This window comes from Ruditapes philippinarum, unplaced genomic scaffold, assembly GCF_026571515.1.
Source record: "Ruditapes philippinarum isolate M1 unplaced genomic scaffold, ASM2657151v2 ctg2941_1_1_1_1, whole genome shotgun sequence".
Taxonomy (NCBI): domain Eukaryota; kingdom Metazoa; phylum Mollusca; class Bivalvia; order Venerida; family Veneridae; genus Ruditapes; species Ruditapes philippinarum.
In genome coordinates, this window is record NW_026866010.1 from 52,140 (window position 1) to 68,971 (window position 16,832).

General features: G+C 33.3%; 1 protein-coding gene across 3 annotated transcripts in view; it reads right to left on the bottom strand.

Annotated features, from left to right (window-relative positions):
• The window catches only part of LOC132730986 (phorbol ester/diacylglycerol-binding protein unc-13-like), a 73,069-nt gene that overhangs the window by 43,689 nt on the left and 12,548 nt on the right, over nt 1-16,832 (bottom strand). For all 3 annotated transcript variants that reach the window (XM_060717080.1, XM_060717082.1, XM_060717081.1), the window contains one exon: nt 1,334-1,433. In XM_060717080.1, the coding sequence (XP_060573063.1) occupies nt 1,334-1,433 (100 nt within the window). The remainder of the gene's footprint in view (nt 1-1,333; nt 1,434-16,832) is intronic.

Consider the following 16,832-nt stretch of genomic DNA (forward strand, 5'->3'; position numbering starts at 1 on the left):
AGTTTCAAGATGTAAAGTTAGCACTGATACTTGATAAAATAATGAAAAAAATTTAAACACAGAAAAACAGAATCCCTAAAGAAAGCCCAACACGGCAAAATTGTAAAATGTTGCATGTGACAATGAAATACAGAAAAACAAAATCCCTAAAAGTTAAAAGTTAATCCTTAAAGTTAGAAAAGATTTGAATGAGTCTTCTTTTAATACTACAGCCTAAATATGGTTGACCACATACAAACCTGATAACTAGAGCTATGTATTTACAAGCAGGATACAACTACATATTCATGTCATGTTTTAGACAGACTAAATGTATGATAACCAGACCTAATTAAGTTATTTACAACAAAACAGCACAAAGCCTGTAACAAAACAATCTTTCTATACTTCACAAGTCAATTACTAATTCATTCATGAAATCTGACCATTCTTTCACATAGTGGAAGCTTGGGACAAATTTACAGTATTTTAAATTTCTACCAGATATCCTTAATTGCCGTTTTATATAGAGGAATTCCCAACGGAAAATATAAAACAATGGTGAAGTCTTGCTTATATATAAGCATTATTGATTAGACAAAGAATGTTTTATACACAATGAAAGGAATGGGATAAACTGCCTTCTATAATTAAATTTGCATACAGACAACTGTCAATACCACAACTTCTGTATTTATCGAGGTCTTTTTGTTCAATCAATTAATGCACGGGCAAATATTTTCGAGAATAGCTTTAGAAGTGTGTATTTTTTTCTTATTCGATCATACAGTATACAGCACTCAGCTATAAAGAAGTTCCCTTCAAAGCATCGGAAGTGGAGGGCAGATATGATTGGTTATATCTCCCTAGTGGAGATTTCTGTCTGGGTCATGATATTTATGTCATTCATATCACTAATGAATGTTTATTGTGAGGGTACATAATTATTCCGCTATCCCAAATGTCTTTTTTTTTTTCATCACCAGTACAAATGTTGACTGCTGTTAAACATTTTAGACACTGTGAAAAAAGCTGTAAGACTTGTCCACAGAATATTATTCACCATTTCTTAAGTAAAGTACATGTATTAGCTTTAAATAATTTTGTGATAGTCGAAATGACTGGTGATTTTCATAATGCATTTTATTTGCTTTCACATCATTTATTGCATCATGGATATATTTTAGTTACATACCTAAGTTATGATGATGTAGCCTATATCAAGCAGTTCAAATGATGAATTTAAAACAGCTCTTTTTATCATGGAAGAAAAATACCTTTCTTTATGAAAAACAGACATGAAGTAAAATGTGTGTTAGTTTATACCTTACTTCATTTTAGGTTTAATACTTACAACATAAAGTCCTGTTCCCAACATGGGTTGTTTCCCTTGACCAAGATCGTTGTTGATTTGACATTTTGTAACTTCAAGACCACATAAGTGTTGAATCGCTCTGAAAGTATAAGACAAAAACAACTAGAAATGTGTCATCATGCCACGGATGCCCCCGCATGCAGCCAAAATTTCAGATGTTATTATATTTAGTTCCAAATTTGTTTGCACAAATTATTGTTTTCATTTTAAGTTCAAAGCCCTTAAAACTTTTCAATGTTAACACAAACCATTTTCATACAATGTTCAAGGCACTGAAATTATTCAGTCTTATCCTTTTGAAAATAGCATATTTCATATTTGTAGCCAAAATAATGGCTACATACATTTCCACAAAAGTATGAGTGCTGAAACTGAAAGTTCAAAATTTTTTCCAATATTCAAGAGAGATAAGTTTGTCCAAAATCATTGAACCACGACCAAATTCAAACTTAAACTGCCTATTCCTAAGATGTATCTATATTATTTTCAAAGTGAAAGGGACATAACTCTGCCAAAAAACCATCGAACCATGACCAAATTCCAACTTGACCTGCCCATTTCTTTGACATATCCATATGTCAAATTTGAGTTGAATATGTATCACTGTTGGGTAGATAATGAACAGAAACTGTAAATTTCATATTTTTTTCAAAGTGAAAAGGGCATTACTCTGCCAAAAATTATTGAACCATGACCAAATTCGAACTTGACCTTGGCATTCCAAAAAAATATCCATACGTCAAATTTGAGTTGAATGTGTTGTACTGTTGGGGAGATAATAAACAGAAACTGAAAATTTCATATTATTTTCAAAGTAAAAGGAGCATAACTCTGCCAAAAATCATCGAACCATGACCAAATTCAAACTTGACCTGTACTTTCTCATGACATATCCATATGTCAAATTTGAGTTGAATGTGTTGTACCGTTGGGGAGATAATGAACGGAAACTGAAAATTTCATATTATTTTCAAAGTAAAAGGGGCATAACTCTGCCAAAAATCGTTGAACCATGACCAAATTCGAACTTGACCTGTATTTTCTCATGACATATACATATGTCAAATTTGAGTTGAATGTGTTGTACCTTTGGGGAGATAATGAACGGAAACTGAAAATTTAATATTATTTTCAAAGTAAAAGGGGCATAACTCTGCCAAAAATCATCGAATCATGACCAAATTCGAACTTGACCTGTATTTTCTCATGACATATCCATATGTCAAATTTGAGTTGAATGTGTTGTACCGTTGGGGAGATAATGAACGGAAACTGAAAATTTCATATTATTTTCAAAGTAAAAGGGGCATAACTCTGCCAAAAATCATCGAACCATGACCAAATTCGAACTTGACCTGTATTTTCTCATGACATATCCATATGTCAAATTTGAGTTGAATATGTGCAACCGTTACTAAGATAATGAACGGAAACTGATGATGACGGAATGACAGAATGACGGAATGACGGAAGGACGGAATGACGGAAGGACGGAACAGGGTAACACTATATGCCCCGGCCATTACATGGCGGGGGCATAAAAATTGATGTATTGAAATTACTTTAAAGAATATACTGCTACCTTTAACTAGACCTATCACTGAAGGTGATTAATACCCCCACCAGCAACTTTTTGAAAAATAAGTAGTCTGAAGAAAAATTTCAACACAAACTATCAACTGTGTACAAAGAAATATTTCAATTAATTGTAATCCCAACTGGGGTCTCCAAATAAGCTTGCTTTTCACAAAGTTTGATTACAATATCTCATTCCTAACTCTAGTTATTGTCGGGAAACCATTTTTCTATTTTTAGGAATGGTGACCTTGACCTTGACGCAAGGGGGTCCAAATGCAATACCAACCCAGGTCTTCATATAAGCTTGCTATACACCAAGTTTGATAACAATATCTCATTCCTAACTGTAGTTATTGTCCGGAAACCATTTTTCTATTTTTAGTAACGGTGACCTTGACCTTGACCCCAGGGGGTCCAAAAACAATACCAACCCAGGTCTTCATATAAGCTTGCTATACACCAATTTTGATTACAATATCTCATTCCTAACTCAAGTTATTGTCCGGAAACCATTTTTCTATTTTTAGTAACAGTGACCTTGACCTTGACCCCAGGGGGTCCAAAAACAATACCAACCCAGGTTTTCATATAAGCTTGCTATACACCAATTTTGATTACAATATCTCATTCCTAACTCAAGTTATTGTCCGGAAACCATTTTTCTATTTTTAGTAACGGTGACCTTGACCTTGACCCCAGGGGGTCCAAATGCAATACCAACCCAGGTCTTCATATAAGCTTGCTATACACCAAGTTTGATTACAATATCTCATTCCTAACTGTAGTTATTGTCCGGAAACCATTTTTCTATTTTTAGTAACGGTGACCTTGACCTTGACCCCAGGGGGTCCAAATGCAATACCAACCGGAGTTTTCACATAAGGTTGCTATATACCAAGTTTGATTACAATACCTCATTCCAAACTCTAGTTATCGTCCGGAAACCATGATGTGGACCGACCGACGGACCGACCGACCGACCGACCGACAAGCTGACTCCTATATACCCCCCCTAAACTTCGTTTGTGGGGGTATAACTAATGACCTCATATGTCTCCACCTGTAAATCATTAAATTGTAACCACCAATGAGATTCCTAATTAACCACTGTCTTTAGAGACCTTATCTGTGACAAAATATAAACAACAGCTTCTTAAATTACAGCTAACAAGTATGATTTTTTTTTTCAAAATCTTCTAACAATACAGGTCAGACAGCCTTGAAGCCTTATCTCAGACACTGCAGCTATTTTATTGCAAAAAAATAGTAAACATCAGTTGTCAATGGCTGTCCATTAGTTATATTGAATTTTTCGCTACAGCAGTTCCAAAAGGAATATGGATGTGCCATCCCTGTAATATGCTGAGTAAAAAGCAAGTGAACTGTTTCTTCCTAAACATAAGAAATGTATCTGAAATTGATTCATGCTTAGTACTGTTCACAAAATGGTGCATAATAGAAAGCCAACATGTCTAGTGAATGCCTCATTATTATTCTCCAAAATTGCAGACATTTAGAGTGCATGCTTTTCAGAATTGAATCAATCAATGAAATTAAATCCCACAGCAGAAATAATTTCCAAACCTATTTAATCTTTGAAGTTTAAAGTCCATTAGATCACGTCCCTAACAAGACAGCTGGTTTCACAAAAACTCAAAACTAATTCCATTCTTCCACAGGACCTGCTTCTCTATAATTATTTCATTTGAAAGATGCAAATTTAAAGATGGATTCTAATGCAGTTTCTGAAATCCCAGCATTTCAAGCCATTATAGACTTTGTGTAAGTATAGTATAGCATCTTGGTAAGAGACTGAACAAATCTGTTCTGTCTATATTCTAATAAATAAATGTTAAATACATCAGAGATCCTACATTTACAAGATTACTTTGCCTTTAAATCTGCCTTACAAAAGCATAACCATTTACACACCATTAAATTCTGCCAAACCTTTCTTTTAAAAGTATATAAAATATAACATTAGTAGCATGTAAATTTCAATCTGAAATATGTGAAATTTAAAGCTAATCAACCTATCCTTTATTATCCAGGCAGGAGTGAATGAATTTATTTTCTTTTTCACAGATCTATACTTTTTTTAGTTCCGTATCTCCTGGCAATGTAAGTGATGTCATTTAAAACTGACATGGCAGATTAAATTATTCATGTATTTAATCCATGTATTGTTCAAACAATGAGACTTTCACAAACAAGAGCCACTGCCAAGCGGAGACAACACTCAACTTTTCCTTATTTCTTACATTAAACACGTCAGAGAATGAATATTGTAGTATTAGGAATGCTCCATACAAACATCATTTTCTTGTACAAAATATATTCAAAATTTCATTTTTTGATATTTACAGTCAAGGTCATTGACAGATCAAGGCATTTTAAATTATTCATCAAGTTGGTTTTGTCATGAGTGTTGTTTCGTTCCAATTATTGCAGTATGAATCAAATCAGTCCATAATAATTAATAATAATATATAATAAAGTTATGGCAATTTATGTCAGCTAAATACAATTAATAATATGACCTTGACAGTCAATGTCATTTATAGGTCAAGGCCATTGTTTTATTTTTTCAAATTGTCAATTCTGTCCAAAATTTTTTTTTTTTTCAAGTATGAATCATATCGAAAATGAACACAAAAGTTTTTAAAAATTTTGCTAAATCAATAATTTGACTTTGATGGTCAATATCATTTAAGTTCAAGGTCAGATTTGAATTATTCAACATGCTGCTTTTTACATATGTGTTTTCTTTTACCTCCAAATATAAATCAAATCTATAAATAAACACAAGCTACTGACTCAGGTTATGTCCAACTTAGGTCATTTTATGACTGACTAGACTAATAGCTTGAATTTTTTTGGAAAAAAATCTTGCTATAAAAAAAAATAATAAACTCAAGTTAATCTTACTTAGAAGCTGAAAAAATAGAAACCATAAACATTTTGAAGGGGTTCTAATGATTAGACTTTTTATTGATTGGACAATAAACGGCACATCAAAAATAAAAACTATAATACTGCAATTCAACAATATGTTTAATTTGAAACTAAACAAATAGTACCTCAAGTAAAAAAAAAAAATCAAACTTCTCAATAAACAGCTAATGTGTAACAAAATGCTTAGGATACACAAAGCACCTAGATTTTAATACAACAACAGCCTCAATTAGATCAATTAAACAAATAGTTAAACAAACTGTAATGAAAGCCTAATGTATCAGGCCACTCATCAATTAATGGAATATAGACCTACTCTGACTATACATTATACGATATGTTACATTGATATTTTACTGTGATCATATTATAAAATCGTTCAAACACCAGCAAGGCAAACCTTAAAAGCTATTTCTTCAACAAACAAACTGATTGTACATGCACTTTTTTTAATCGAGCTATTATGTTTCCCCGTTCTTTTGAAGAAATGTATTGATTTTGTAATTTCCGTCTGTCTGATCAAGAATCAGTCATCTATCTGGGCAAATAAACTAACTGACAATCAGCCTTTCAATTTGTTTTTTACAAAATAAAGAAATTTGCTAGAAATTTTGCTTGAAACTCCACAACTGTTAGCATATGTTTTCATGGCTTGGTTCAGCACTTTATAATCTGGGACAACTCTTCTTTGTTTATAATCAAGGTGTTTGTGCTTGGTATTTATTGTATTGCAGTTTGATATACATGTACCTGAGCAAGACAGTTTACAAACCAGTGCTCCGGGACTCTGTACTCAAGAGCTCCGTGCGTCAGAGCATTATGATAAGTGATATGTTAACATGTGACCAGGCTAAATGAAAGAAACAACAACAAGAGAGCCATGATGGCCCTGAGGTCGCTCACCTGTATATAGGCCCCCCACCCCCGGGCCAATTTTTACCCAAGGGCTTTTATTTGTTTATTTGAACAGACTTGGTAGACACCCATAAGATGTTTCATGCTAAACATCTAAGTTCTAGCTCATTGGCTTTTTTAAAAGAAGATTTTCAAAGTTTTTACTATACACATATAGTTAAAAACAATATCACCCCTGGGGCAGGGCCAGTTTTGACCCCCGGGCATTTATTTTAACAAACTTTGTAGATATTTACTTAAAGATGTTTCATGCTTAATATCTAAACTCTAGCTATTTGGGTTTTTCCAAAGAAGATTTTTAAGTTTTTGCTATACACATATAAGGAAAATCAATGACCCCCCCCGGGCGGGGCCAGTTTTGACCCCAGGGCTTTTATTTGAACATACTTGGTAGACACCCATTAGAACATGTTTCATGCTAAATATCTTAGCTCTAGCTCTTTGAGTTCTTTAAAAGAAGATTTTTTAAGTTTTTACTATATGCATATAGGGAAAATCAATGACCCCCTGGGGCGGGGCCAATTTTGACCCCAGAGCTTTAATTTGAACAAACTTGGTAGACACTCATTAGAACATGTTTCATGCTAAATATCTTAGCTCTAGCTCTTTGGGTTCTTTAAAAGAAGATTTTTTAAGTTTTTACTATATGCATATAGGGAAAATCTATGACCCCCTGGGGCAGGGTCAATTTTGACCCCAGGGCTTTTATTTGAACAAACTTGGTAGACATTCACTAGAAGATGTTTCATGCCAAATATCTAAGCTCTAGCTCTTATGGTTCTTTAAAAGAAGATTTTTATAGTTTTTACTATATGCATATAGGGAAAATCAATGACCCCCCGGGGCGGGGCCAATTTTGACCCCAGGGCTTTAATTTGAACAAACTTGGTAGACACTCACTAGAAGATGTTTCATGCTTAATATCTTAGCTCTAGCTCTTTGGGTTCTTTAAAAGAAGATTTTTTAAGTTTTTACTATATGCATATAAGAATAATCAATGATCCCCTGGGTCGGGGCCAATTTTGACCCCAGGGCTTTTATTTGAACAAACTTGGTAGACATTCACTAGAAGATGTTTCATGCTAAATATCTAAGCTCTAGCTCTTACGGTTCTTTAAAAGAAGATTTTTTAAGTTTTTACTATATGCATATAGGGAAAATCAATGACCCCCAGGGGCGGGGCCAATTTTGACCCAAGGGCTTTTATTTGAACAAACTTGGTAGACACTCACTAGAAGATGTTTCATGCCAAATGTCTAAGCTCTAGCTCTTATGGTTTTTTAAAAGAAGATATTTAAAGTTTTTTCTTTTGGTTGCCATGGCAACCAGAGTTCTGCATGGAATTAAATTCTTTGAACAATTTTTAAAGGTGACCACCAAAGGAACATTCCTGTGAAGTTTGGATGAAATTGGCTCAGTGGTTTATGAGGAGATGTCTTTTAAAGCAAAAGTTTACGGACAGACGGACGGACGGACGACGGACGGACGCCGGACGGACGGACGCCGGACGAAAAGCGATCACAAAAGCTCACCCTGTCACTTTGTGACAGGTGAGCTAAAAACAAATCATTGATAAGTAGCTGTATAACATTTGACTTAATTACCTCAACACGCCATGGGCAATGCCGCCAACAGGTTTCACAAATCCAGGCATATTCCTTCTTAAGTATTTGATCAAACAATGACACTAAATCTCAATATGACTTTGACCTTTGACTTACTGTCCTCAATAAGGGCCATCTACTGCTCATGGACAATGCCCCTACCAAGTTAACAAATCTATCATTATTTAGTTTCAAGTACTTGAGGGGACAATGATTTTACATTAAGTGTTACTGTGACCTTGACCTTTAACCTACTGATCACAAAATCAATAGGGCTTGTGTCACTGTGACCTTGTCCTTAAACCTATTGACCTCAAATAAATAGGGCTTATCTGCTTGCTAGGACCACCCTCCTTTCTAAGTAAAAAGACAACACACACCTAAAATTTTTCAAGTTGTTAAATGGATATATGTGTGGCCCATGGACAGAGACAAGCACCATGCCATAATATGGCCATAGGTGTTTTACAAGTAACTGCCAAAGTCTCCACATAATAGATTACTCATTGAAACAGTGATGGAAAATTATAGTTCATTATTATCTAAACATGCTCTTTACTGACTCCTCAAAATTCCAAATCACATGTCCAAAGTCCCACTTTAGTATCAGACAAGCTTTCTCAAAATGAATCCATCTGCCTATATTAAAGTAAATAATAATTTCAGACTCATCACTGCCAAGGAATAACAAGTAGTCAGCTGACAGTTAAAAGTTCTAAAAATGTCAGACTGTAGTGAGTGAAGGCTAGCCTAGCTCCATACTGCTGAAATAAATCAAAAAGACTAAATACAATTGGCTACTAAATAAACAATCATATGCAAAACTGCTTTCTCACTCCTTTTTTTTTCATTTTGCAACAAAAACAAGAGGGCCATGATGGCCCTGAGGTCGCTCACCTGTATATAGCCCCCCCCCAACCCCCACCCCCCCCCCCAACATTGCAGAGCCAATTTAACCCAAGGGCTTTTATTTGCACAAACTTGGTAGACACCCATAAGAAGATGTTTCATGCTAAACATTTAAGCTCTAGCTCATTGGGCTTTTTAAAAGAAGATTTTTTTAAGTTTTTACTATACACATATAGTTAAAAACAATGACACCCCTGGGGCCGCGGCCAGTTTTGACCCCAGGGCTTTTATTTGAACAAACTTTGTAGACACTTACTAGAAGATGTTTCATGCTTAATATTTAAACTCTAGCTATTTGGGTTTTTTCAAAGAAGATTTTAAAGTTTTTGCTAAACACATATAAAGAAAATCAATGACCCCCGGGGCGGGGCCAATTTTGACCCCTGGGCTTGTATTTGAACAAACTTGGTAGACACCTATTAGAACATGTTTGATGCTCAATATCTTAGCCATAGCTCTTTGAGTTCTTTAAAAGAAGATTTTTTAAGTTTTTACTATATGCATATAGGGAAAATCAATGACCCCCCGGGGCGGGGCCAATTTTCACCCCAGGGCTTTTATTTGAACAAACTTGGTAGACACCCATTAGAACATGTTTCATGCTAAATATCTTAGCTCTAGCTCTTTGGGTTCTTTAAAAGAAGATTTTTTAAGTTTTTACTATATGCATATAGGGTAAATCAATGACCCCCCCGGGGCGGGGCCAATTTTGACCCCAGGGCTTTTATTTGAACAAACTTGGTAGACACACACACTAGAAGATGTTTCATGCCAAATATCTAAGCTCTAGCTCTTTGAGTTCTTAAAAGAAGATTTTTAAGTTTTTACTATATGCATATAGGGAAAATCAATGACCCCCGGGCGGGGCCAATTTTCACCCAGGGCTTTTATTTGAACAAACTTGGTAGACACCCATTAGAACATGTTTCATGCTAAAATATCTTAGCTCTAGCTCTTTGGGTTCTTTAAAAGAAGATTTTTTAAGTTTTTACTATATGCATATAGGGAAAATCAATGACCCCCCCGGGGCGGGGCCAATTTTGACCCCAGGGCTTTTATTTGAACAAACTTGGTAGACACTCACTAGAAGATGTTTCATGCCAAATATCTAAGCTCTAGCTCTTTGAGTTCTTTAAAGAAGATTTTTTTAAGTTTTTACTATATGCATATAGGGAAAATCAATGACCCCCAGGGGGGGGGCCAATTTTCACCCCAGGGCTTTTATTTGAACAAACTTGGTAGACACCCATTAGAACATGTTTCATGCTAAATATCTTAGCTCTAGCTCTTTGGGTTCTTTAAAAGAAGATTTTTTAAGTTTTTACTATATGCATATAGGGAAAATCAATGACCCCCCGGGGCGGGGCCAATTTTGACCCCAGGGCTTTTATTTGAACAAACTTGGTAGACACTCACTAGAAGATGTTTCATGCCAAATATCTAAGCTCTAGCTCTTATAATGGTTTTTTAAAAGAAGATATTTAAAGTTTTTTCTTTCGGTTGCCATGGCAACCAGAGTTTTGCATGGAATTAAATTCTTTGAACAATTTTTAAAGGTGACCACCAAAGGAACATTCCTGTGAAGTTTGGATGAAATTGGCTTAGTGGTTTATGAGGAGATGTCATTTAAAGTAAAAGTTTACAGACGGACGGACGGACGACAGACGGATGACGGACGGATGACGGACGGACGCCGGACGAAAAGCGATCACAAAAGCTCACCCTGTCACTTTGTGACAGGTGAGCTAAAAAAACTAAAAGCCCCTAATTATTACATGTACAAATGTAAGTATTTCTTATACATCATTATTTTAACTTCTAATCTGATTTCAGCATTAAGCACTTTGCAATTGTTGCAATTATTGTTCAGTTTTATTTACCTGTTATTTGTATACTAATTATCAGATTACAAAAATCTTTAGATATGTTTTCAGCAGTGTCAGTAACAGGTACAGACAAAAATTGGCAATAAAGAACAAGTATTTCCTGAACTAATTATACAGTGGTTTTTTACAGTAATTTTCCAGAGGTCATATGACTGTTTGGTTTCCTTGTATGTATTTTACAGCACCAGCAGGCAAGTATTTTATCCATTTCAACAATTTGATAATTGTTTGTTGACTTCCAGGGCATTATTAGTCTTCAAATGGGTAACTGTCTTTTCAAAATAAATCTTAACATAAATTATACAGCCTCAGTAAAGAACAGCTGCAACATTGGTTTTATGAAAATATTTTGTATCCGATTTCATTTGTTTAGAATCCTGTAAATTTCAATTTGCATTTTTTTCTCTGTATCTTGAAATATTAAGGAAATTAGAAAGGAAAAATAATAAAAGAAAATGTGTTAATCTTCCTGGAACAGTAAGCCACAAGCTCTGCAAGACAAGGCCAATGCCTTTTGTGCACTGATCATGTACCATTGTAAATAAGACTTAATGCAAATCCTAAGCTAATAAGTCGGACTATTAAACAATAGTTCCAGATTAATTCTAGTAAAGTAGATGGATATTTCTGATCAGGCTATAAATTGTACACATAATGGACACCTGGTAATACAAAGCAGATAGTATGTGTAGTTCAACGTAACTTTGAATCCTCAGATCTATAAAATATGAAAATATATTTATATATTGAACTTACTAACAAATATTTCTTTCCCATAACAAGACATCTAACTTTATTTTACCAATTCTAATACCACTACTGTGGTATGACACATTTATATTTTCACAAGTGAAATCAACTTTTCATTACAATAAAAACCCCAAAAACAAACAAGACAACTGAACAAACTGTACAACTCAAGTGTCTGGGAAAAATTCAAGAGTAATTTCCATCAATATATACAGCATTACATAATAAGACTGAATTGATTTTACAATTCATCAATGTCAATGAAAATCTAGTCATTCTTACAAGCCTAGTTGAGGAACCACTGTTGCATGGAATGATTCACAAAATGAACTTTTCTCTAAACCTTTACCGTATTTACTCGCCTATAAGACGGATCGCTAATAAGACGGGGGCCCTAATTTTGACTCAAATTGGCATTTTTAGCTAAGACCCTCTTATAAGACGGGTTGGATTTTTTATCAGGGGGAAAATAGTACTGCACCTCAGTTTTGATGGAAAATTGTTAAAAATCATGAGAATGAGTTTTGGATGGACATGAATAAAATTGTCATAATAAAAATAGTAACACATCATTGTTTGTTGGTTTTTTATTTAATCATCTCTTTTCTCTCTATTTCTTTTTTTAATTTTTTATTTTATTTTCAATGTAAAACTGCAAAAGTAACATATGAAATAAAATGATACATGTTCACTGAACAATTTCTAAAGTTCATTGATATGAATCTTTGCCGTTGTAAATAGTGTATAACCATATATAAATAGAGCAATTTTTTTTTTACTGTCAATCTATTTTGCTACTATTTTATAGACACCAAATTATCTATCATTCAGATTAAACAAATCAAAGATTAATCCACCAATACTGTCATTTTTAACCAATAAAATTTAAGAATTAACAAAAATGCTATAATTTATTCACAGACTAATGACCCTTTTTAATCAAAAACCAATGAAATTTAAGTGTAAATAATAATCCTATAATTTATTCACAGATTATTGACCCATCTCCATTCAGGAAGGGTCCTGCTTTTAATCATCAATGTCTAGTTTTATGACAATTAACAACATATGGTAAAATGACAATTAACAAGTGTAGTGAAATGGCAAATAACAGTGTCTATAATTGAAAGTGTCTCTCTTGTCAGCAGGTGTCCATGCAATTCACGCTAGATTGCTTATCAATGTGTGAACGAGTGGCAAAATATTTTTGATTTGGGGTAATTTGCTTAAAGCATACTAATGTTTCGTAAAAAGCACATAAAAAGATATTCATACTTATCTTTTAGAAGAAACTTAAGTATAAATCGTAAAGTAGGATTCAAATTTTTTATTATACATTAAACAAATTACTTAACATTGTACCAACATGTTCCATCAAAAACAATAAATAAAATGACCCAGACAAGATTTTTTCCCAAATGAACCAAAAAAAATTTGCGAAAAAACAAATCTCCCCGATGTGACCTAATTTTTCTCCATGAATCTACAGGTTGAATACGATAAAATGGCACAAAATTTTAAGTTGCATTTTTTTTTTATAACGGAGTCTGTGACCCTTGCATACTTTCTCTGATATTTAGTTAATAATGGCATTTTTTATTAATTAGATTTTTTAATTATATTTATTAATCTTTCATACTTAATCATCATCCATTTAATATTTTTTTGAAACTAAAGTGTCAAGTTAATATGGCATATCTGTAATTACACTTCTAAAAAAATCAATATCAGCTTTGGTCTACGTGACCTTGTGCAGGTGTTTTGAGGTTGATTTCCCAAAAATCTGTAAATAGCATCTTTGTTACTCAACACATGTAATGACCTAACAAATGATTACTGTTTATGTTAGTTCTCTTTTACCAAGACAATAATTGTCTTTCAAAACGGAATAAGTGGACATGGCTTGAGGCTACATTCGTAGGGTCAGGTAGGGACATTTTTTCCTCGATATTAAAGAAGGCCCCATAGTCATTTTTGAAAATCATAAGTCAGAAAAATTTTGGTAAACGTCGTTGATCCTCTTATAAGACGGAAAGCAACTTTTGTCTTTAAAATTGAAGAAAAAAACCCCGTCTTATAGTCGGAGAAATACGGTATACCCATGATGGACTTTTCTTGCTATGTGGAACATTTACTTCTTATTGTTCATTTTAAGATTTTCATGATCAAAGTGCTAATTAATACATGTATAAGGCTAGGTTAAACTTGTTTATGAAATATGTTTCTTTATGGTTTTCTTATGGTCATATGTTTTTTTTTTCCATTCACAGGTTATACAGCATTGTTATCTTATATACAGATTTTCACCCAGATATATGAAAATATTTTTTATGTATATAATTGACATGTTGTTGTTTTTTTTGCAAAATAATTTAATTTTGCCCGTTTACAGTCAACCATAATTTTGCTTATACATTATAAAAAGAAACTGGACATCCAGGGGCTAGGTGTTTTTTGTATGCCAATCTTTTTCAGTAATTCATTAAAAATTAAGTTGAAGCAACTTCAGTTTTTCTTCCGAACTCTAAAAACCAAAAATCTTGTACTTTCATTTTATTTCTCTTGTATATGAAGGCTCTGATAGGCTTATTTCTTGTATATTTATCAATATATGGGTAAAACTAATGGCCATTTTTTATTTCTTGATATCATGTATATAAAGCTGAGTAAACAAAGGAACTTCTGAAAATCTATAGCAATTTCTGAGCTTGTTTGAACTTCTGATTATCCAGATCCATTCTTCATAAAAATAAATCATCATTAACAGAGCGGCCTGACGCTTGCAAAGCAATTTTATTACACAATACTATAAATCCTTCTACAGCTTAAAATCTTTTCTCTCATTACCCAGATATAAAAAAGCAGTGTTTATGCTATCATGATAAATAATATCAACTGGCATACTTATATGTTGCCTAGCTACAACACCACAGAGATATACTGCAAACATTATACACCCATCTTTGTTTTACTTCTTTAACAATGAAGAAATTAAAGCAGCTACTCAACTTACTGTACTTTACAGCAAGAGTGCTAGTAAATGAGACTTTGATATGAACTGACATAAAAGGACAAAGCAATTGATAGGAGGAGGATAATGGCCACACTGTTATTGTGTAAAATGTTTCATTGATGTGAGGAATTAACAATCAGCTATGTAGATTTGTAGAGGCAGAGATCAATAGACTATATATAGCCTTGCTGCCACACTAATGCTTTATAGATGTCTCTGTATAGATATATACCATGATTCACTGTATACTTTACAATTAATATATACTAGATGACTGAGTAACCATTACTCTTCTTTAAGCATGCAGCTCTGCTTGTACTAGACAAAAATCATTCCATAGTATTACATGTGTATTACCCCTCACAATTTCAGTTATGATAATTTCCCATGGACCAGGAAATGGGAGTTATTGTTAACTAACTTGTACCATGTAACTAAAAAATTTATACTGTTACATATTGGTTAACAACAGAACATGTACTTTTTCACAGTAAAAAATCTGAACATTAAAAATCTATAGATGAAGTTTTTGTTCAAGTTAATAAAATAAATAACACATAGGTTTGTTTGTGAATACAGCAAAAAATATCATCCCTTGTAATTATTAACTGTTACCCATGGGCTTTTACTGTTAATCACAAACCTATGTGTTATTTATATAACATTGGTTAGTTAGTAATCATGTAACCAGAATTTTACTAACATTATTAAGGACCAAACAGGTCAATAAGGTATTGCTGCATTAGGTCAAACTGTTGAAAATGTCATTCTGAAATATTAAATATAGGCTATAAGATAAGCCAGTAACATTATTTTATAGATCACTGTAAGCATTATAGGACTGATAGATTGAATAACACTTATTCTACTGCTAAATTTGAGAAGATATGAACTTACAATACTTGGAATTTAATTATCTTAATGTGAAAATTAAACAATTAAGCAGTCTACATTTTTGTAAGAGTCTGGTTATATTCCAGTGAATTTTAATGGAGGTTGCTATGACTTTTCAAAGATACCAGCATTATTGGAAGGTTAAAGGTCAACTTAAGTTCACTGTAATATATTATGGCAATGGTCTGTTAAGCAACAAATAAATTAAATGATTGCCCATTGAGACTTTTTATCAGTATAAGTACAATTGTTGCATTATTTTTAAGATAATGATAAATAATGTTCACTTTACTTTCTTTTTATATTATTAGGACTTATTGGTGCATCTATGTGCTTTACTTCATTAGGTACATACAAACATCTTGGTTAACTTATTGATTATTCTGTAAGCCACCAGGATGGTTTATATATCAGTCTGTTACATATTGACCTGACACATCATACTGACTCATGCAGGCTGACCAACCAATTAATGTTGGGCACTAAAATAGTAACTTATTAGTACAACTTTATTGACTCAGAAGGGGATCAACATGATGACCTCCAACTTACATAACCAGATAAACATGCCAAACATGTAAGCTCTGGGCATTTAAGTTTTTGAAGAAGAAAAAAATTCAAATAAGTTTCCTACATAAATCCACTTTTGACCCAAGGCAATGACTTATATAACTTTTGTAATGATCCACAAGGCAATGTTACAATTGTCAAATATCTTAAGTCAGCTGTAGACCATTAAGATTTCATACTAGAAGAATTAAATGTTTTTACCTCTACAAGTCTTCATGACCTAAGGGCAGGATTTCTATAGTTTTTTTAAAGGACCCAAATGTGCTTATGTGCTAATCTTATGTAATACATTAGACAATATATGCCACTAAAAATATGACACCAAGTGGGGGAATTTTTTTGTACCTGTAGGGCATGATTTATAACACTTTTAGGGTATTCAAGTATGGGAGAATAAGATCTTT